Consider the following 17,438-nt stretch of genomic DNA (forward strand, 5'->3'; position numbering starts at 1 on the left):
ATTTCCGGAAAATACAGTTTGGGACAAAATTAATAGTCAGTTAGACAAAAGCAGGATAATTAAGGAGAGCCAGCATGGATTCTTTAAGGAAAAATCCTGTTTAATTAACTTGCTGGAATTGTTCGTGAAGGTAACAGGGAAGGTTGATAAAGTTAATACCTTGGTTGATGTGAATTCTAAAAAGGCATTTGATACATTATCACACAACAGACCTGTAAGCAAAATTCTAGCCAAATGAAATAAAAAGGAAAGTAGGCACTTGGATAAGATATTGGCCGAGTGAAAGGAAACAGAGTAGCAATAAATGGTTGTTCTTCTGCTTGGAGAAAGGTTTGTAATGGAGTTCTCCAGGTGTTGGTGTTGGCACTCTTGCTGTTCCTAATATTTATTAATGACCAATCCTGTGAGGCTCAGGGTATGATTTCAAAATTTGCCAGTTGAATGAAGATTGGAGACATTGTCAACTGTGTGAGGGTGAACTTGAAAAGGACATATTAGCTGATTGGGCAGCTAAGTGTCAAATAGAGTTCAATGCAGCGAATCAAGGTGATTAATTGTGGCAGGAAGAATATGGAGAAACAATAATAAACAAAGGGAAAAACTCTAAAGGAGGTGCAGGAACAGATGGACCTTGGTATATTTCTATATATGTCATTGAAGATAGAAGGGAATGTTGAGAGAGAAGTAAATAAAATATACTGGGCGGAATTTTCCCAAAAGATTTCTGAGTGTCATAACAGCTGGAAAGCAGGAGTTTTCTTGCGCCAGCCATTTCAGCAGGCTCTGCATTGCAATCTTCCAACACCTAGTGCAATGAAAAACCCCCCATGCAATTCATGTCCTCATGGTGGCTTCAGGTGCCTGATGCATCCAAAGTGGCCACAGCTGTGTGCCAATGATAAGGGGGAGTTCCATTTAAACACATTCACAATCAGTCAAGCCAGGAAGATAGCACCACACAGTGCAGCCCCATGATTTAGAGGGAAAATTAGGGCAGCTGCTGGACACTATGAAGGAGAGGACAGCCATTTCCTTCCCCTGGGCTGGCAATACCACTTGGGAAACAGTGGACTGGCTGTCAGTGCCCATGCATTAGCATGGAGCACTGGTGCCCAGTGCAGAAAGATAATGAATGACCTTGTTCAGGCAATGATGATGAGTTACAGAAGAGGGTACTGGCATTGCATAGCACCCAGGCCAACACTGCAAGGGTGAAGACTGCAGTGTAAAACTAGGGTAGGGAATGGTCGCCATGGATGACAGGGTCCAAGGCATGGCTGAGTCACTGAGGACCATGGCTGTGGGCTTTGAAAGCATGGCCCAGTCATAGTAGGCACTTACTGCGAGACTTGAAAACTTGTCCCAGACTCAGAGGGCACATGCTGAGGGGATCCAGTGATTGGTCCAGTGTCAGAGGGCAATCGCTGAGGGGATCCAGAGCTTGGTTCAGACTCAGAGGGTTAATGCTGAGGGTGTGCATAACATGGGGCAGATGCAGTTGGACCTCCAGCACTGGCAGAGCCAGGTGAACACAGTAAGAAGTCTCACAACACCAGGTTAGAGTCCAACAGGTTTATTTGGTAGCAAAAGCCACTAGTTTTTGGAGCGTTTGCTGCCCTTCATCAGGTGAGTGGGAGTTCTATTCACAAACAGGGCATATAAAGACACAAATTCAATTTATAAAATAATGATTGGAACGCGAGTCTTTACAGGTAATCAAGTCTTGAAGGTACAGACAACGTGAGTGGAGAGAGTGTTAAGCACAGGTTAAAAAGATGTATATTGTCTCCAGACAGGACAGTTAGTGAGATTTTGCAACTCCGGGCAAGGAGACTGATAGCCAAGTTCCGTACACATGAGGACGGCCTCAACCAGGATCTTGGGTTCATGTCACACTATCTGTAACCCCCAGGAGTTGCCTGAACTTGCAAAATCTCAGTAACTGTCCTGTGGGGGTCCTATTGGGGGTCAGGTGCAAATCTGATTTTTAGCTTTGCACACTATCTTCCCAGGTTGCCATGTTGATCAACTGGCACGGAGAGGTGATAAAATCATGCCCATAATATCTTATGCTTTAATAATAAGGGCATCGAGTAAAGAAGTCATGTCGAACTAGTTAGGCTTTATCATGAGTGCTGCATCCAGTTCTGAGTGTCATACTTGAAGAAGGATAGGAAAGCATTGGAAAAAATACAAAAGAGACTCACAAAAATGATCCCAGGCATAAAGGACTGTAGATAGGAGGATAGATTGGAGCGGGTGGGGCTATTTTCCTTGGAGAAAAGAAGGCTGAGAGGAGACTTGTTAGAGATATTCGAGAACCTGAGGGGTACGGGCGGAGTAAACATTGAGAAACTGTTGAGAGCATTGAGAACTGGAGGGCACAGATTCAAAATAATTGGCAGAAGGAGTAAAAAAGGGTGGTTGGAGTCTGGAACAAAACTTCCTGAGAGAGTGGCGAAGGCAGTTTTGGTTGATGTGATCAAAAGGGAATTGAATTGTTATGTGAGAAGAAAGAATGCAAAGTTCCGGGGATCAAGCAGGGGAATGGAACTAGATAAAAGAGGAGGTTTACTAGGCTGATGCCGGAGTTGAGGGGGTTGAGCTATGAGGAGAGGCTGAATAAACTAGACTTGTACTCGTTAGAGTTTAGAAGAATGAGGGGAGATCTCATTGAGACGTATAAGATGATGAATGGGATGGATAGGATAGAGGTGGAGAGACTCTTCCCGCTCAGAAAGGATAGTAGGACTAGGGGGCACAGCCTCAAGATAAAGGAGGGGCAGTTTAGAACGGAGTTGAGGAGGAACTTCTTCACTCAAAGGGTGGTGAATCTCTGGAATTCTCTGCCTGTTGAAGTGGTGGAGGCTACCTCGCTAAATATTTTTAAGACGCGGGTTGATGGGTTTTTGATAAGAGAGGGGATTAAGGGTTATGGGGAGAGGGTGGGAATGTGGAACTGAGCCACGACAGATCAGCCATGATCTTATTGAATGGTGGGGCAGGCTCGAAGGGCTAGATGGCCTACTCCTGCTCCTATTTCTTATGTTCTTATAAAATGTTCTTTCAGAGATCCTGTGCAGACTCGATGAGCTAAATAGCTTCCTTCTGCACTGTCAAGATTCAGTGAGATCATAATTCAAAAGTAAAATATTGCAGATGTGGGAATCTGAATAGAACAAAGTGTGGAAAATTCATAGCTGACAGAATCAGTGCAGAAGGAAACACAATTAAAGATACTGATGTAAGCAGCTCTGACAGCATCAGTGGAAACATTTCTCATGCTGCCAGACTTACTGAATATTTTCATAATTAATTGTTCATTTTTATTTTACCATAATAATAAACTTGCAGTGGATAATATAATTTACAATAGCTTCACAGGGCACGACCCTATCACCACTCGTTGTTCAAGTTGCTTCTTTCGTAGCAAAACACCTGAAACTGCTACAACAATGCAGGTACACCGCGGCGGGAACGCGCACGCTGTGCCGCGAGACTGAACTACCTCATCACGTCAAGCAGCTGCTCCGTGTAGTCTGACGCTAAACGGCGTTCAGCGTGTGCGAGGGAAAGGGGGGAGGGGGGTCAGCTGGAGCCAAGCATCGGCCGGATCGATGGATCAGGTGGGGAGGGGGGTCGCTGGGCTTCTCAGTTCTTCACAGTGCCCGTGCGGAACCGAATGAGTGAACTGATGGTGCTAACAGGTGACGCCGTCCCCTTCACCCAAAGGCAGCTCTCTTCACACGACAAGAGGTTGGCGGCGGCTCCTCAGAGCGAGCGGAGGCGCGCGCACTTTCCCAGGGCTCCCGTCACACAAGCTCGAGCCAAACGGCCGCTCCTGGGTTCACGGTTGTAATCGCCGCTGAGACGCCACCGGCCTGCTGCTGTCCCCGTGGCAAACCGTCACTACCTTCCTGGCTGGCCGACAGTCAGTTAGGGATAAACAGCCGCCCCCGCCCGGCATCGCATCCTCTCCTTTGGCCACTTCCAGCCCTTCTTCGCCCCGCCCCACCCCGGGCTTCCGATGCTGTCACTCGAAGTCGCCTAGGAACGCGCTCCTTCGGCGTGTATTTGATTTGTAGCTGCGGCCCCAGCGGGATGTTCGCAGCGGTGGAACAGGGCTCGGTGCTGTGCAGCGATTCCAACATCCTCTGCATGTCCTGGAAGGGCCGTGTGCCCAAGAGTGAGAAGGAGAAGCCCGTTTGTCGGCGCCGCTGTTACGAAGAAGGCTGGCTGGCTACTGGCAACGGCAGAGGGGTGGTTGGCGTGACTTTCACTGCTAGCCACTGCAAGAGGGAGCGCAATACTCCGCAGAGGATCAACTTTAACTTGCGAGGCCACAACAACGAGGTGAGACTTTGAAAGAACTACATTCGAGGCCGCGGCTCATTGCGCGACTTTCAGGTCTTAAAACCGATATCATGGTGCAGGACCATACATGGACTCGGCTGATGGAAGAGCGGATGCGATCCTGAAAGCTGGTCTGGTATTTCTAGTGCTCGAGCGTATTTTACGTGTCTTTTCCCTCTTCAGATGCACGTTTATTTTCTTTTATCTGCACTGGAACATTTAACTTGAATTGACTTAAAGATTAATTTATATTATAACTTCACCTTGCATTAGAGTTTTGGATGGCCACCTTGCTTGTCTCTGGAGATGGTGGTACGAGATCTTCTGGAGGATATGGTCATGTTAATGAGAAGGTTGATGCTTATGTAGAGCAGAAGAACGCCTGTGCGATACCAACTCTAATTCTAAAATATCGGCCCCAGACCACATTCAGAAATAGTCTTAAATTTATAGTGGCACATGAATTTTGTTCCGATGGAGTGATTTCTCATTCGGGCTATTTTAATATGTTGCAGCAGAATCTTTTGCTGCTGTGATCTTCCATTTGTTGGTGCCTTTAACATTCTTTTAGTCACATTTGCACTATTGGCTGTTTTAGTGCTTCAAGAGAAAGTTAATTATAGTTAAGTGAATTTAAAATCCTATTCTAATCTTGAATTTGATCAAATAACTTAAATGGTTTCAATTTTCATTATGGCCTGTTAAGTTTTTGTTTTTCCCTTTTCTGTTGTATGTAGCTGTGTGGCAGAGAATAGAAAAGCCATAAGTTAACTGAAAATCTACCTTGGGTGCAATATTTAAAATTTGGTTGCAACACCACTGTGAAATGAAAACTGTGAAATTATGATAAGTCAGACTTAGATGGCAGAAATTTCCAGTTATCAACTGTTCCCACCAGCAGAACAGCAAATCCCATTGAATGATGCCCGTGATTTGCTGAAATTCCGCACTAATTACTCTGGATTAGCTGAACTTTTCTAAGCTTATCATAAGACTTGCACTGCCAACCAGTTTACAATAAAGAACGTGAAACCAAGGACAGTTGAGGAAGCCAGCATTTGACATTGAGATCTTCTTAAGAAATGATGTGCTAAACCTGTGAGAAAGTCAGCGTTTGTGTTTTGGAGAGGAGGTGATGTTGATTCAGCAAGTGAAAACCTTGGCGTAAAGGGGGAAGTGGACATTGCAGAGAAATGGGAAAGTCCACTATCAAGTTTGTCCACCATTATGAAATGGGAGTGAAAATCTAGGAAGTTGGATGTACAGCCATTCTGTCTAGCAAGGAAGTGATTGTGAGAAGCTACATTTCCCAAAGTTGAAGCAGTTAGAATCATAGAGTTCCTACAGTATCGAAGGAGGCCATTTGGCCCATCAAGTTTGTACTGACCACGATCCTACCCAGACCCTATTCCTGTAACCCCGCACATTTACCCTGCTAATCCCCTTGACACTAGGGTCAATTTAATATGGCCAATCAACCTAACCTGCATATCTTTGAACTGTGGGAGGAAACCAGAGCACCTGGAGGAAACCCATGCAGATATGGAGAGGAAGTGCAAACTCCACACAGACAATGACCTGAAGAATTGAACCTGGGTTCCTGGCACTGTGAGGCAGCAGTGCTAACTGCTGCGGGGTATCATTGTTAACCACTGTTCACTGCCATCCCTGCTAATGTGGTTGAATGCAGCCTAAGCAGAGGATGTGCCCATCTCTAGTCCATTCCTCTATCACCTGGAATTCACTGCAGTGAAGAATTGCTGGACCAATTCAAGGAATTACAGTGCATATGGTAGACAGTGAGGGTGTCGCAGTTACAGCAGCAATGTCAGCTCCAAAGTGGTCCCACCCACATTTTGAATGAACATGCATCAAGAGACATTTTTAGTGTGTTTGTCTTTTGCCAGACCATGCTTTGACGTTCAAAGGTGAAATATGTAATGCTGGAAAGTGGAGCAAGAGGAATTTTTGTCTGCTTCTTGGCCAACTCCAAGAAACCATCTTGATTTGCATATATCAAGGCACTATCTAGATTCTACATGATACAAGGCTAACAAAACTGCCTAGATCTCTGACTCTTTTCAATGCAAATTTGCATTGTTTTGCAAGGTCAAGTCATTGTAAGGTGTTAACAAATTGAATAAAGCTTTTCTTCTTGTATTTACTACTTTGTTTTCATTTGACAAATGTGTTTTCACAAAGATCATGCTTGTAAACCTGTCGGGATATATAGAGATGCATTTATTTGGGAATAAGGCTCTTTTGGCTTTTACAAAGCTCTGCTTAGCACACGTTTTGTGATGGTTCCCCTAGTATTCATTGAGATTTTACTGTATTTGATACCTAACTGATTATATGCTAGTCAGCATTGCCTGAAGGCATTATACTCACGACAGGGCATAGGTTGAGCCAGAGAATATATCCGTCAGGAATCTGAAGTGAAGTAGTTATTGAGAAAATTGCAGACTGGAAGATTTTCCTATATAGTAAGTAGATTTCTTGGCGTTTACATCAATTTTGTAATGTTTGTCAACATGATAAATCCTTATGTGAACTTTGATTAACATCACATAAACGTAGAATGTTGATCAATTTTCTTTACAAAGCAATCATTAAATACCCTCCAAGCCATTGTGAATGAAAGAGAGTCTACATCTGATTTCTTGCTTACAATTGTGGCTGGGTAGTGCAGCGGAATCTGCACTTGCAAAATTAAATCTAGGTTTTGAACGGAAGGCAAAATTTTTACCTTGCTTTGCATACCAGTCTGGCAGTTGCAGCTTCAGAATTGGGCTGCAAGTAGTTTGGCTGGTAACTGTCTGAAGCAGCACGTCTTGACTGAGGGGAGGTAGTCTCACCTCCAGTCACATAATACTTGAGCGTGAAATGGTTGTGGGGCAGCCAGTATTGGTGTTGATGTTTTGCCACCTTGAACGGTGGGAAGGGAAAACACCATCTGTAAAATCGTACCATATATTCTGATTGTTAACTATTGTTAAAAATCTGTCAAGTGACCATGAATTTTAATTTTTGACATTTTACAAGATATGTATCCAAGATGTGCATGATTTGACAAATTTATTCTCTACTGATCTGTAGTGAAGTTTCGGCTTTTTTGTGAAATTATGCCTAAATTGCCACCTCAACAGCAAATTTGTTCTACAAAATGGTCAATCGGCCAGTCTTGTATTCACCAAATCATACTTTGCAATCTTCCAGGCGACACCATCCTTGGGTATGTCCTGACCCACCAGAGGTGGAGGCAAAGTGACATACAGCCAAGAGGGTCTTGGTAGTCTCCAGTATTGACTGTGCAGTCTATGAAGTCTTATGGTATCAAGTCGAATATGGACAAAGAAAATTTCTGTTGATTAGCACCTGCTATGCCTTCCTGCCTGTTTCGATGAATCAATATTCCTCCATGGGTGGCACGGTAGCACAGTGGTTAGCGTTGCTGCTTCACAGCTCCAGGGATCTGGGTTCGATTCCTGGCTTGGGTCACTGTCTGTGTGGAGTTTGCACATTCTCCTCATGTCTGCATAGGTTTCCTCCCACAGTCCAAAGATGTGCAGGTTAGATTGATTGATTGGCCATGCTAAAATTGCCCCTTAGTGTCGTGAGATGCGTAGGTTAGAGGGATTCATGGGTAAATATGTAGGGATATGGGTGTAGGGCTTAGGTGGGATTGTGGTCGGTGTAGATTCGATGGACCAAATGGCCTCTTTCTGCACTGTAGGGTTTCTATGTTTCCGTGTTGAACACCACCTGGGGAAAAAAGCTGAACTTCTTGCAAAGGCACAGAATCTATCCTGGATGGGAATGTCAATCTCCAGGAATGGTTCAATAGTGCTGTGACTGACTTGAGTGAGCCAGGTCCTAAATAGCATAGCTGTTAGACTGGATCTATGGTAGGTGGTGAGGGAACTAAACAAAGAACCTACTTAACCTGATCATCAAACTACCTGTTGCAGATGCACCTGTCCATGGCAGCATTGGTGGCAGTGACCACTGCACAGTCCTTATGGAGTGAAGGCCTCATCTTCATTTTTGAGGATGCCCTCCTTGTGTTTTGAGGCACTCTTGAACAGATCTAGCAGCTCAACTATGCATTCACAAAGCATTGGCAGCAGCAGAATTTTATTCAACCATAACCTCATGGCTTGGCATAGAACATAGAACAGTACAGCACAGTACAGGCCCTTTGGCCCTCGATGTTGTGCCGAGCTATGTCTGAACCCAAGATCAAGCTATCCCACTCCCTATCGTTCTGGTGTGTTCCATGCACCTATCCAATAACCGCTTGAAAGTTCCTAAAGTGTCCGACTCCACTGTCACAACAGGCAGTGCGTTCCACATCCCAACCACTCTGAGTAAAGAATCTACCTCGGACATCCCTCCTATATCTCCCACCATGAGCCTTATAGTTATGCCCGCTGGTAACAGCTACATCCACATGAAGAAATAGTCTCTGAATGTCCACTCTATCTGTCCCCCTCATCATATTTAAACCTCTAAGTCGCCTCTCATCCTCCTCCGCTCTAAAGAGGAAAGCCTCAGCTCCCTCAATCTTTCCTCATAAGACCTACAAATGTCGTTCCTCCGCTGTTTCCTTTTTATAAGCCAAATTTTTATCAACTGAAACTTCTGTTCTATGGGCCACAATTTTCACAATGTTTTATGTCATGCTATCAGAGATGTTTTCTTAAAATCCATGTAAATGACGTTACCCTGATTCACTTCTTCAACCTTACTTGTTACTTCATCATAGAGGTTCAATTAGATTAGTCAAAGACTATATAAAAATTAAGCCCAATTTCAATCAACTCGACCACTATTAATTAATTTTTTTGTTCAGTTTGAACAAGGGTTTTAACCTGTAAGATGAGACCAGATTCAAATAGCAAATTAAAAGTTTATTAAAAGATTACTTGTTGCTATTTTGTGCATACCAAAACATGGAATTAAGCCCAAATATATTTATTCGGGCTTAAGTATAGTTTCCTACGGACACGCATCTGATTTGACCAGCTAACAACCTTTCCAAGCCAGGCAAAATTCTAAAGTCATTAATGCTTCCTTGACCTTGTTAGCTAAATAAAGTTAAGTTCATTTTATAGTGTTAAAAATGGTCAAGTCCTACTAAAAATTGCTATCCATATCCACTTACTGTCCTCAGATTGAAGATGAAATATATGTGCAATATATTGATCCCTCACTGCTTAAGTGAATCCTTTATTTCCTTTGCATCATATTAGTGATAAGTAGATATTCTTAAATCCTTGACTCTTTTTATGTAGATCAGCTATCATTGATGCAATCAAAACAATCTCAGAATTGTTATGATAGCCTATTGTGTCTGTGCCAGCTTTTCAAAGAGGCATTGACTTTGTGCCATTCTCCTGCCTTTTTCCTGTATCCTTGCACATTGTTTCTATTCATAGAACATAGAACACTACAGCACAAATAGGCCCTTTGGCCCACAAGTTGCGCCGATTGTATCCGTACCTACCAGGCCGTAGAACTATCTGTAACTCTCAATCCCATTAAATCCCATGTACTCATCCAGAAGTCTTTTAAAAGACCCCAGCGAGTTCACCTCTACCACCATCGGCAGCTGATTCCACTCACTCACCACCCTCTGAGTGAAAAATTTACCCCAACATCTCCTCTGTACCTGCTCCCCAGCACCTTAAACCTGTGTCCTCTCGTAGCGACCATTTCAGCCCATCTTGAATGCCTTGATTGAACCTGCCTCCACCACGCTTCCCAGTCTGAGCCACCCATTGTATGAAAAGATTTGTTTTTGTCATGTTTGCTTTTTTTTGCAAATCACTTTAGAACATATAACAGTACAGCACAGGAAAGGCTCTGTGACCCACGATGTTGTGCCGAACATGATGCCTACTTAAATTAATCCCTTCTGCCTGCTCTTGGTCCATATTCCTTTATTCCTTGCATATTCATGTGCTTGTCTAAAAGTCCCTTAAATGCTTCAGTTGTAAATGCCTCAATCACCACCCCTGTCACCATGTTCCAAACACCTATTACTCTTTAAAAAAAACAACCTGCCCCTCATATTTCCTCTGAACTTCCCCCTCTCACCTTAAGTACATGCCTCCTAGCATTAGACATTTCAACTCTAGGGGGAAAAGGTTGATTGTTATCCCTATCTATGCCCTTCATAATTTTATAGATTTCGATCTGTCATTCTAGAGAAAACAACTCTAGTTTGTCCAGTCTCTCCTTATAGCTCATTTCCTCTAATCCAGGCAGCGTTCTGGTAAACCTCTTCTGCACTCTCTCCAAAGCCTCCACATCCTTCCTGGAGTGTTGCGATCAGCATTGAATGCAAAATGCAACCTAACCAAAGTCTTATAAAGCTGCAACATGACATCGTGGTTCTTGCTCGATGCCCTATCCAGTAAAGACAAGCATGCCATTCGCCCTCTTTATCAACGTTAACTGCTTGTGTAACCACTTTCAGGGAGCCAAGGACTTGAACTCGATCCTTCTGTACATCAATGCTGTTCAGGTCCTGCCATTAACTGTACACTTATCCTTGACATTTGGTGTCCCAAAGTGTAGCACGTCATACTTGTCTGGATTAAACTTCATCTGCCACTTCTCCACTCATATTTGCAACTGAAAAATTGGGCAAAGAAGTGGCAGATGGAATTTAATCCCGATAAATGCAAAGTGATGCATTTTGGTAGATCTGATGCAGTGGGGAACTATACAGTTAATGGCAGAACCATCAGGAGTATAGAGACACAGAGGGATCTGGGTGTGCAAGTCCACAGATCCTTAAAGGTGGCAGCACAGGTGGAAAATTTGGTAAAGAAGGCATATGGCATGCTTGCCTTTATTGGATGGGGCATAGAGTATAAAAGTTGGCATGTGATGTTGCAGTAATATAGAACGTTGGTTAGGCCACATTTGGAATACTACATCCGGCTCTGGTTGCCACGCTACCGGAAGGACGTGGAGGCTTTGAAGAGAGTGCAGAAATGGTTTACCAGGATGTTGCCTGGTATGGAGGGTATTAGCTATGAGGTGAGATTGAGTAAACTAGGGTTGTTTTCCCTGGAAAGGAGGAGGTTGAGGGACAATCTAATAGAAGTTTATAAAATCATGAAGGACATAGAGTGAATGGTTGAAAGCTTTTTCCCAGGTCAGAAGTGACAAATTACAGGGAGTCGCAAGTTCAATACGGATATGCAGGGGCCATATTTTACCCAGAGATTGGTGGGGGCCTGGAATGCACTACCAGCTAAGGTGGTAGAGACAGACATGCTAGGATCATTTAAGACTTACTTAGATAGCCACGTGAACAGACTGGTAATAGAGGGATACAAATGGATGGTCTAGTTAGGAACACGTGATTGGTGCAGGCTTGGAGGTCTAAAGGGCCTGTTCCTGTGCTGTATTGTTCTTTGTTCTTTTGTTCTTTGATCTGTATCCTATCCACATCTCCACCTATTGTCGTGTCATCTGCAAATTTACTAACCCACCCATCTACATTTTCATCCAAGTCATTTACGTACATCACAATCAGCAGAGATCCTTGTGGAACACCACTAGTCACAGACCTCTAGCCAGAAAAACACCCTTCCACCACTACTCTCTTCCACAGACAAGCCAATTCTGAATCCAAGCGGCCAAGTCACCATGAATGCCATACATCTTAATCTTCTGGACCTTGTCAAAAGCCTAACTAAAATCCATGTAGACAACATCACTGCTCTGCCCTCATTACCTTCGTCATCACCTCAAAAAAAATCAATCAGGTTAGTAAAACATGACCTGCCCTGCACAAAACCATGCTGACTTTCCCTAATTAGGCCATGCTTTTCTAAAATGTGTGTAAATCCTCTCTAATAGCTTCCCAACCACCAGTGTGAAACTCACCAGTCTATAATTTCCTGGATTATCCCTATTTCCTTTCTTGAACAGAGGAACACCATTAGCTACTCACCAGTCATCTGGGACCTCTCCAGATTTTTGTCAGGGCCCCAGCAATCTCCTCTCAACCTGGGATAAATCACATCAGGCCCTGGGGACTTATCTGCTGTTCAAGGGACCCAACACCAATTTTTTTCTTGATCTGAAAATGCCCTAGCATATTAGCATGCTCAACACTAATCCCGCTATCCTCCTTGGTAAATAGTGATGCAAAATATTAATTTAGAATCTCGCTCACATCCTCTGCCTCCAAGCACAAGTTCCCTCCTTTATCTTCGAGTGGTCCTATCCTCTTGTTTTTGGTGTTTGTATAACATGCCTTGGGATTCTCTTTAACCCTACTTGCCAAGGTCATTTTCATGCCTCCGCCTTGCTCTCTTAATTCCCTGCTTGAGTTCTTTCCTGCTTTATTTAAATTCCTCACAGGCCCTATCTGATTTGGCTTCCTAAACCTTACATATGCTTTTTTCCTTTTTGACTAAATTCACAACCTCCCTCATATCATCCTTGTCCTTCCTCCTTACCAGAACATGCCGGTTCTGAACTCTGATTAGAAGATCTTTAAATAACTCCCACATGTCAAATGTGCCAAATATCAGCTGCTTCCAATCTACTCTCCCAACTCTTGCCTAATGCTGTCATAATTTGCCCTCCCCTAATTTAGTACTTTCCCGCAAGACCTTGACTTATCCTTATAGCTATCTTAAAACTTAGGAATTTTGATCACTGTTTCCAAAATGCTCTCCCACTGATAGAGCTGTCACCTGGCCAGGCTCATTTGCCAATTCAAGGTCTAGTATGGTTCCTCCTTTAGTTGGATTATTCATATACTGTTTCAAGCAACCTTCTTGGATGCACCGAACAAATTCTGCTCTGTCTAAGCTCTAAGGAAGTCCCAATCAATATTGGGGAAGTTAAAGTCACCCAGTATGACAACCCTGTTCTTATTGTGTCTTTCCATAATCTGCCTACATATTTGTTCCTCATGTCCTGGTGGTGGTTGTGCGGGGCTTAGTATAACCCCATCATAGTGCTTGCAATTTTCTTATTACTTTTTAAATCTGTGCTGTTTCGTTCTCAGTACTTTTACAAGATGGAACAATTTCTCCCTCTGTACTGTCCAACTCCCCTCAGATTTTAAGCATCTCTATCAAATTTCCTCTTAGTTTTCTCTGCTTAATGAGACAGGAGTAATTAATTTTACAGTTAAGGGTTAGAACATAGAACATAGAACATTACAGCGCAGAACAGGCCCTTCGGCCCACGATGTTGCGCCGACCAGTTTTTTAAAAAAAAAACACTGACCCACTAATCTAAACCAATCCCTTTTCATCCATAAACCTATCCACAGATCTCTTAAACGCCCCCAAACTAGGCGCATTTACAACCGCAGCAGGCAGGGCATTCCAATCCCTCACCACCCTCTGGGTAAAGAACCTACCCCTGACATCCGTCCTATAACTACCACCCCTTAATTTAAAGCCATGCCCCCTCGTGCTAGCATTCTCCATCCGAGGAAAAAGGCTATCACTATCCACCCTATCTAAACCTCTAATCATCTTGTATGTTTCAATAAGATCCCCTCTTAGCCTCCTTCTTTCCAGCGAAAACAACCCCAAATCCCTCAGTCTCTCCTCATATGACCTCCCCTCCATACCAGGCAACATCCTGGTAAACCTCCTCTGTACCCTCTCCAAAGCCTCCACGTCCTTCCTGTAATGTGGGGACCAGAACTGCACATAGTACTCCAAGTGCGGCCGCACCAGAGTTGTGTACAGTTGCAACATGACGCTGCGACTCCTAAATTCAATCCCCCTACCAATAAACGCCAAGACACTGTATGCCTTCTTAACTACCTTATCTACTTGATTCCCAACTTTCAGGGATCTATGTACACATACACCTAGATCCCTCTGTTCATCCACACTATTCAAAGTCCTCCTGTTAGCCCTATACTGAACACATCTGTTACTCCTACCGAAATGAATTACCTCACACTTCTCCACATTAAACTCCATCCGCCACCTCGCGGCCCAGCTCTGCAACCTGTCTAAGTCTCCCTGCAAACTATGACACCCTTCCTCACAATCTACCACACCACCGACTTTGGTGTCATCAGCAAACTTACTAATCCACCCAACTATACCCTCATCCAGATCATTAATAAAAATTACAAACAGCAGTGGCCCCAAAACAGATCCCTGAGGCACACCGCTCGTAACTGAACTCCATGACGAATATTCACCAGCTAGGAGTTAAGAAGGGCTAAAAGAGGACATGAGATGACTTTGGCTGATAGGATTAAGGAGAATCCTAAGGCGTTCTATAGGTATGTCAAGAACAGAAGGTTGGTTAGGGCAAGATTAGGGCCAGTTATAGACAGTAGAGGGAAGTTATGTGTGGAACCGAAAGAGATTGGAGAGGCATTGAACCAATATTTCTCTTCGGTGTTCACGCAGGGGGACATGAATGTAGCTGTGGAGGACACTGGGGTGCAGGGGTGTAAAATAGAAAGTATTGCAGTTGAAACCGGGGATGTGCTGGATATTCTAGAGGGCTTGAAAATAGATAAGTCCCCTGGTCCGGATGGGATTTACCCTAGGATTCTCTGGGAGGCTAGAGAGGTGATTGCAGAGCCTCTGGCTCTGATCTTCAGGTCATCGTTGGTCTCTGGTATAGTACCGGAAGATTGGAGGACAGCGAATGTTGTCCCATTGTTTGAGAAGGGGAACAGAGACTTCCCTGGGAATTATAGACCGGTGAGTCTCACTTCTGTTGTGGGCAAGGTTTTAGAAAGAATTATTAGGGATAGGATTTATAGTTATTTGGAGAGTAATGAATTGATTAGAGACAGTCAGCATGGTTTTGTAGCAGGTAGGTCGTGCCTTACTAACCTTATTGAGTTCTTTGAGAAAGTGACCAATGAGGTGGATAGGGGTAAGGCAGTTGACGTGGTATATATGGATTTTAGTAAGGCGTTTGATAAGGTTCACCATGGTGGGCTTCTGCAGAAAATGCAGATGTGTGGGATTGGGGGTAATCTAGGTACTTGGATCAGGAATTGGCTGGCAGATAGGAGACAGAATATTATAGATAGGCTGGTATATTGGGCAGATCCTGATAAATGTGAGGTGATGCATTTTGGGAGAAATAATGTAGGGGGGAGTTATATGATAAAGGGTAGACTAATTGAGGGGAGACTAATTTAGGGACAAATTTGTTACACCAACAAGAGTATAGAAACGCAGAGGGACCTGGGGGCGCAAGTGCACAAGTCTTTGAAGGTGGCAGTACAGGTGGAGAAGGTTGTGAAGAAAGCTTATGGTATGTTAGCCTTTATAGGAAGGGGTATATAGAGTACAAGAGCTGGAGTCTAATGTTGCAGTTGTACAGAACGTTGGTTAGGCCGCATTTGGAGTACTGCGTCCAGTTCTGGTCGCCTTACTACCAGAAAGACGTGGAGACCTTGGAGTGTGCGCACAGGAGGTTTACCAGGATACTGCCTGATATGGAAGGACTGGGTTATGAGGAAAGATTGGGCAAATTGGGGCTGTTTTCCCTAGAAAGATGGAGACTGAGGGGAGATCTAATAGAGGTATATAAGATTATGAAGCGTATAGATAGAGAAAACAGTGGTAAGCTTTTTTCTAGATTGGAAACACACATTATGAGGGGCCACGGGTTTAGGGTGAGGGGGACGAGGTATAATTTGGATGTTAGAGGGAGGTTTTTCACAGAGGGTTGTGGGGGTATGGAATGCTCTGCCAAGCAAGGTGGTGGAGGCAGGCACGCTGGAGTTGTTTAAGAGATACTTAGATAGGCACATGAGCAGGGTGGAGATGGAGGGATATAGGAGACTGTTTTAAATAAAGTTCAGGAGCCTTGTGACATCTCTGGGAATCAACTGATCCAGCTAGAAAAAGGCCCTTCCACTACTATTCTCTGTCTCCTATTACCAAGCCAGTTATCAATCCATCTAGATACCTGTCCTTGTATTCTATAAGCCTTAACCTTTTCAACCAACCTACCATGAGGGACTTTGTCAAACGCCTTACTGAAATCCATATAGACGACATCAACGGCTCGTCCTTTTTGTCACCTCCTCAAAAAATTCTACCAGATTCGTAAGGCAAGACTTCCCCTTAACAAAGCCATGCTGCGTATCCGTAATCAGATCGCAATGCCCTAAATGCGCATACATCCTATCCCTAAGAATCCTCTCCAACTAAGCCACGAAAAAATTGTAAAGAAAAGTAAAATGGATTATGACAGTAAACTAGCTTAGAATATAAAAAAATTAGCAAAAATTTCTACAAATACATGAAACGAAAAGTGGCTAACATAAATATTTGTCCTTTGGGGGATGTAATTGAGAATGAGGAAATGGCCATTTCACAGTTGAAGACACAATAACATGTCAAAAATTGATGACAAGAAGGCTATGGCAGGTGAGGAGCTAGAAACTATCATTAGCACTAAAGAGGTAGTAAGAACATAAGAAATAGGAGCAGGAGTAGGCCATCTAGCCCTTCGAGCCTGCCCCGCCATTCAATAAGATCATGGCTGATCTGAGCGGATCAGTTCCACTTTCCTGCTTTCTCTCCATAACCCTTAATTCCCTTGTCTATCAGAAACCTATCTACCCGTGACTAGCCTCCACCACTTCAACGGGCAGAGAATTCCAGAGATTCTCTGACAAGGGGAAACACACTCTCTATATTTTTAAGAAGCAGGTTGATGGGTTCTTGATAAGAGAGGGGATTAAGGGTTATGGGGAGAGGGCGGGAAAGTGGAACTGAGCCACGACAGATCAGCCATGATCTTATTGAATGGCGGGGCAGGCTCGAAGGGCTAGATGGCCTACTCCTGCTCCTATTTCTTATGTTCTTATATCTGCTCTGGAAGGTTCGCTTAAGTGAATCAGATTTCAAAACCCTATCCCGAGATGACTTGTGTTCCAGGTACTGCGTTGCAAAAATAAAATTTGACTGGGAGTAATTGTTGAATACACATCAGACATTTATGTGACCTTTTATTCACTTATAGCATAGCATCATTATTGTGAGGGGCATTGATTACAATTGTTATGCTTCAGCTGTGTAGGGAAGGCATTGATGAGACCA

At 43.7% G+C, this 17,438-nt stretch overlaps 1 protein-coding gene across 3 annotated transcripts in view; it reads left to right on the forward strand.

Annotated features, from left to right (window-relative positions):
- The first annotated feature begins 3,082 nt into the window (after positions 1-3,082).
- The window catches only part of tulp4a (TUB like protein 4a), a 378,343-nt gene continuing 363,987 nt past the window's right edge, over positions 3,083-17,438 (forward strand). For all 3 annotated transcript variants that reach the window (XR_013888258.1, XR_013888259.1, XM_080200309.1), the window contains exon 1: positions 3,083-4,353. Coding sequence is in view for 1 of the 3 variants with exons in the window: in XM_080200309.1 (XP_080056435.1) it covers positions 4,102-4,353 (252 nt within the window). In the remaining 2 variants the exon portion in view is untranslated. The remainder of the gene's footprint in view (positions 4,354-17,438) is intronic.

The sequence above is a fragment of the Carcharhinus amblyrhynchos genome, chromosome 12 (genome assembly GCF_965287045.1).
Source record: "Carcharhinus amblyrhynchos chromosome 12, sCarAmb.v2.hapA, whole genome shotgun sequence".
NCBI classification, from domain to species: Eukaryota; Metazoa; Chordata; class Chondrichthyes; order Carcharhiniformes; family Carcharhinidae; genus Carcharhinus; species Carcharhinus amblyrhynchos.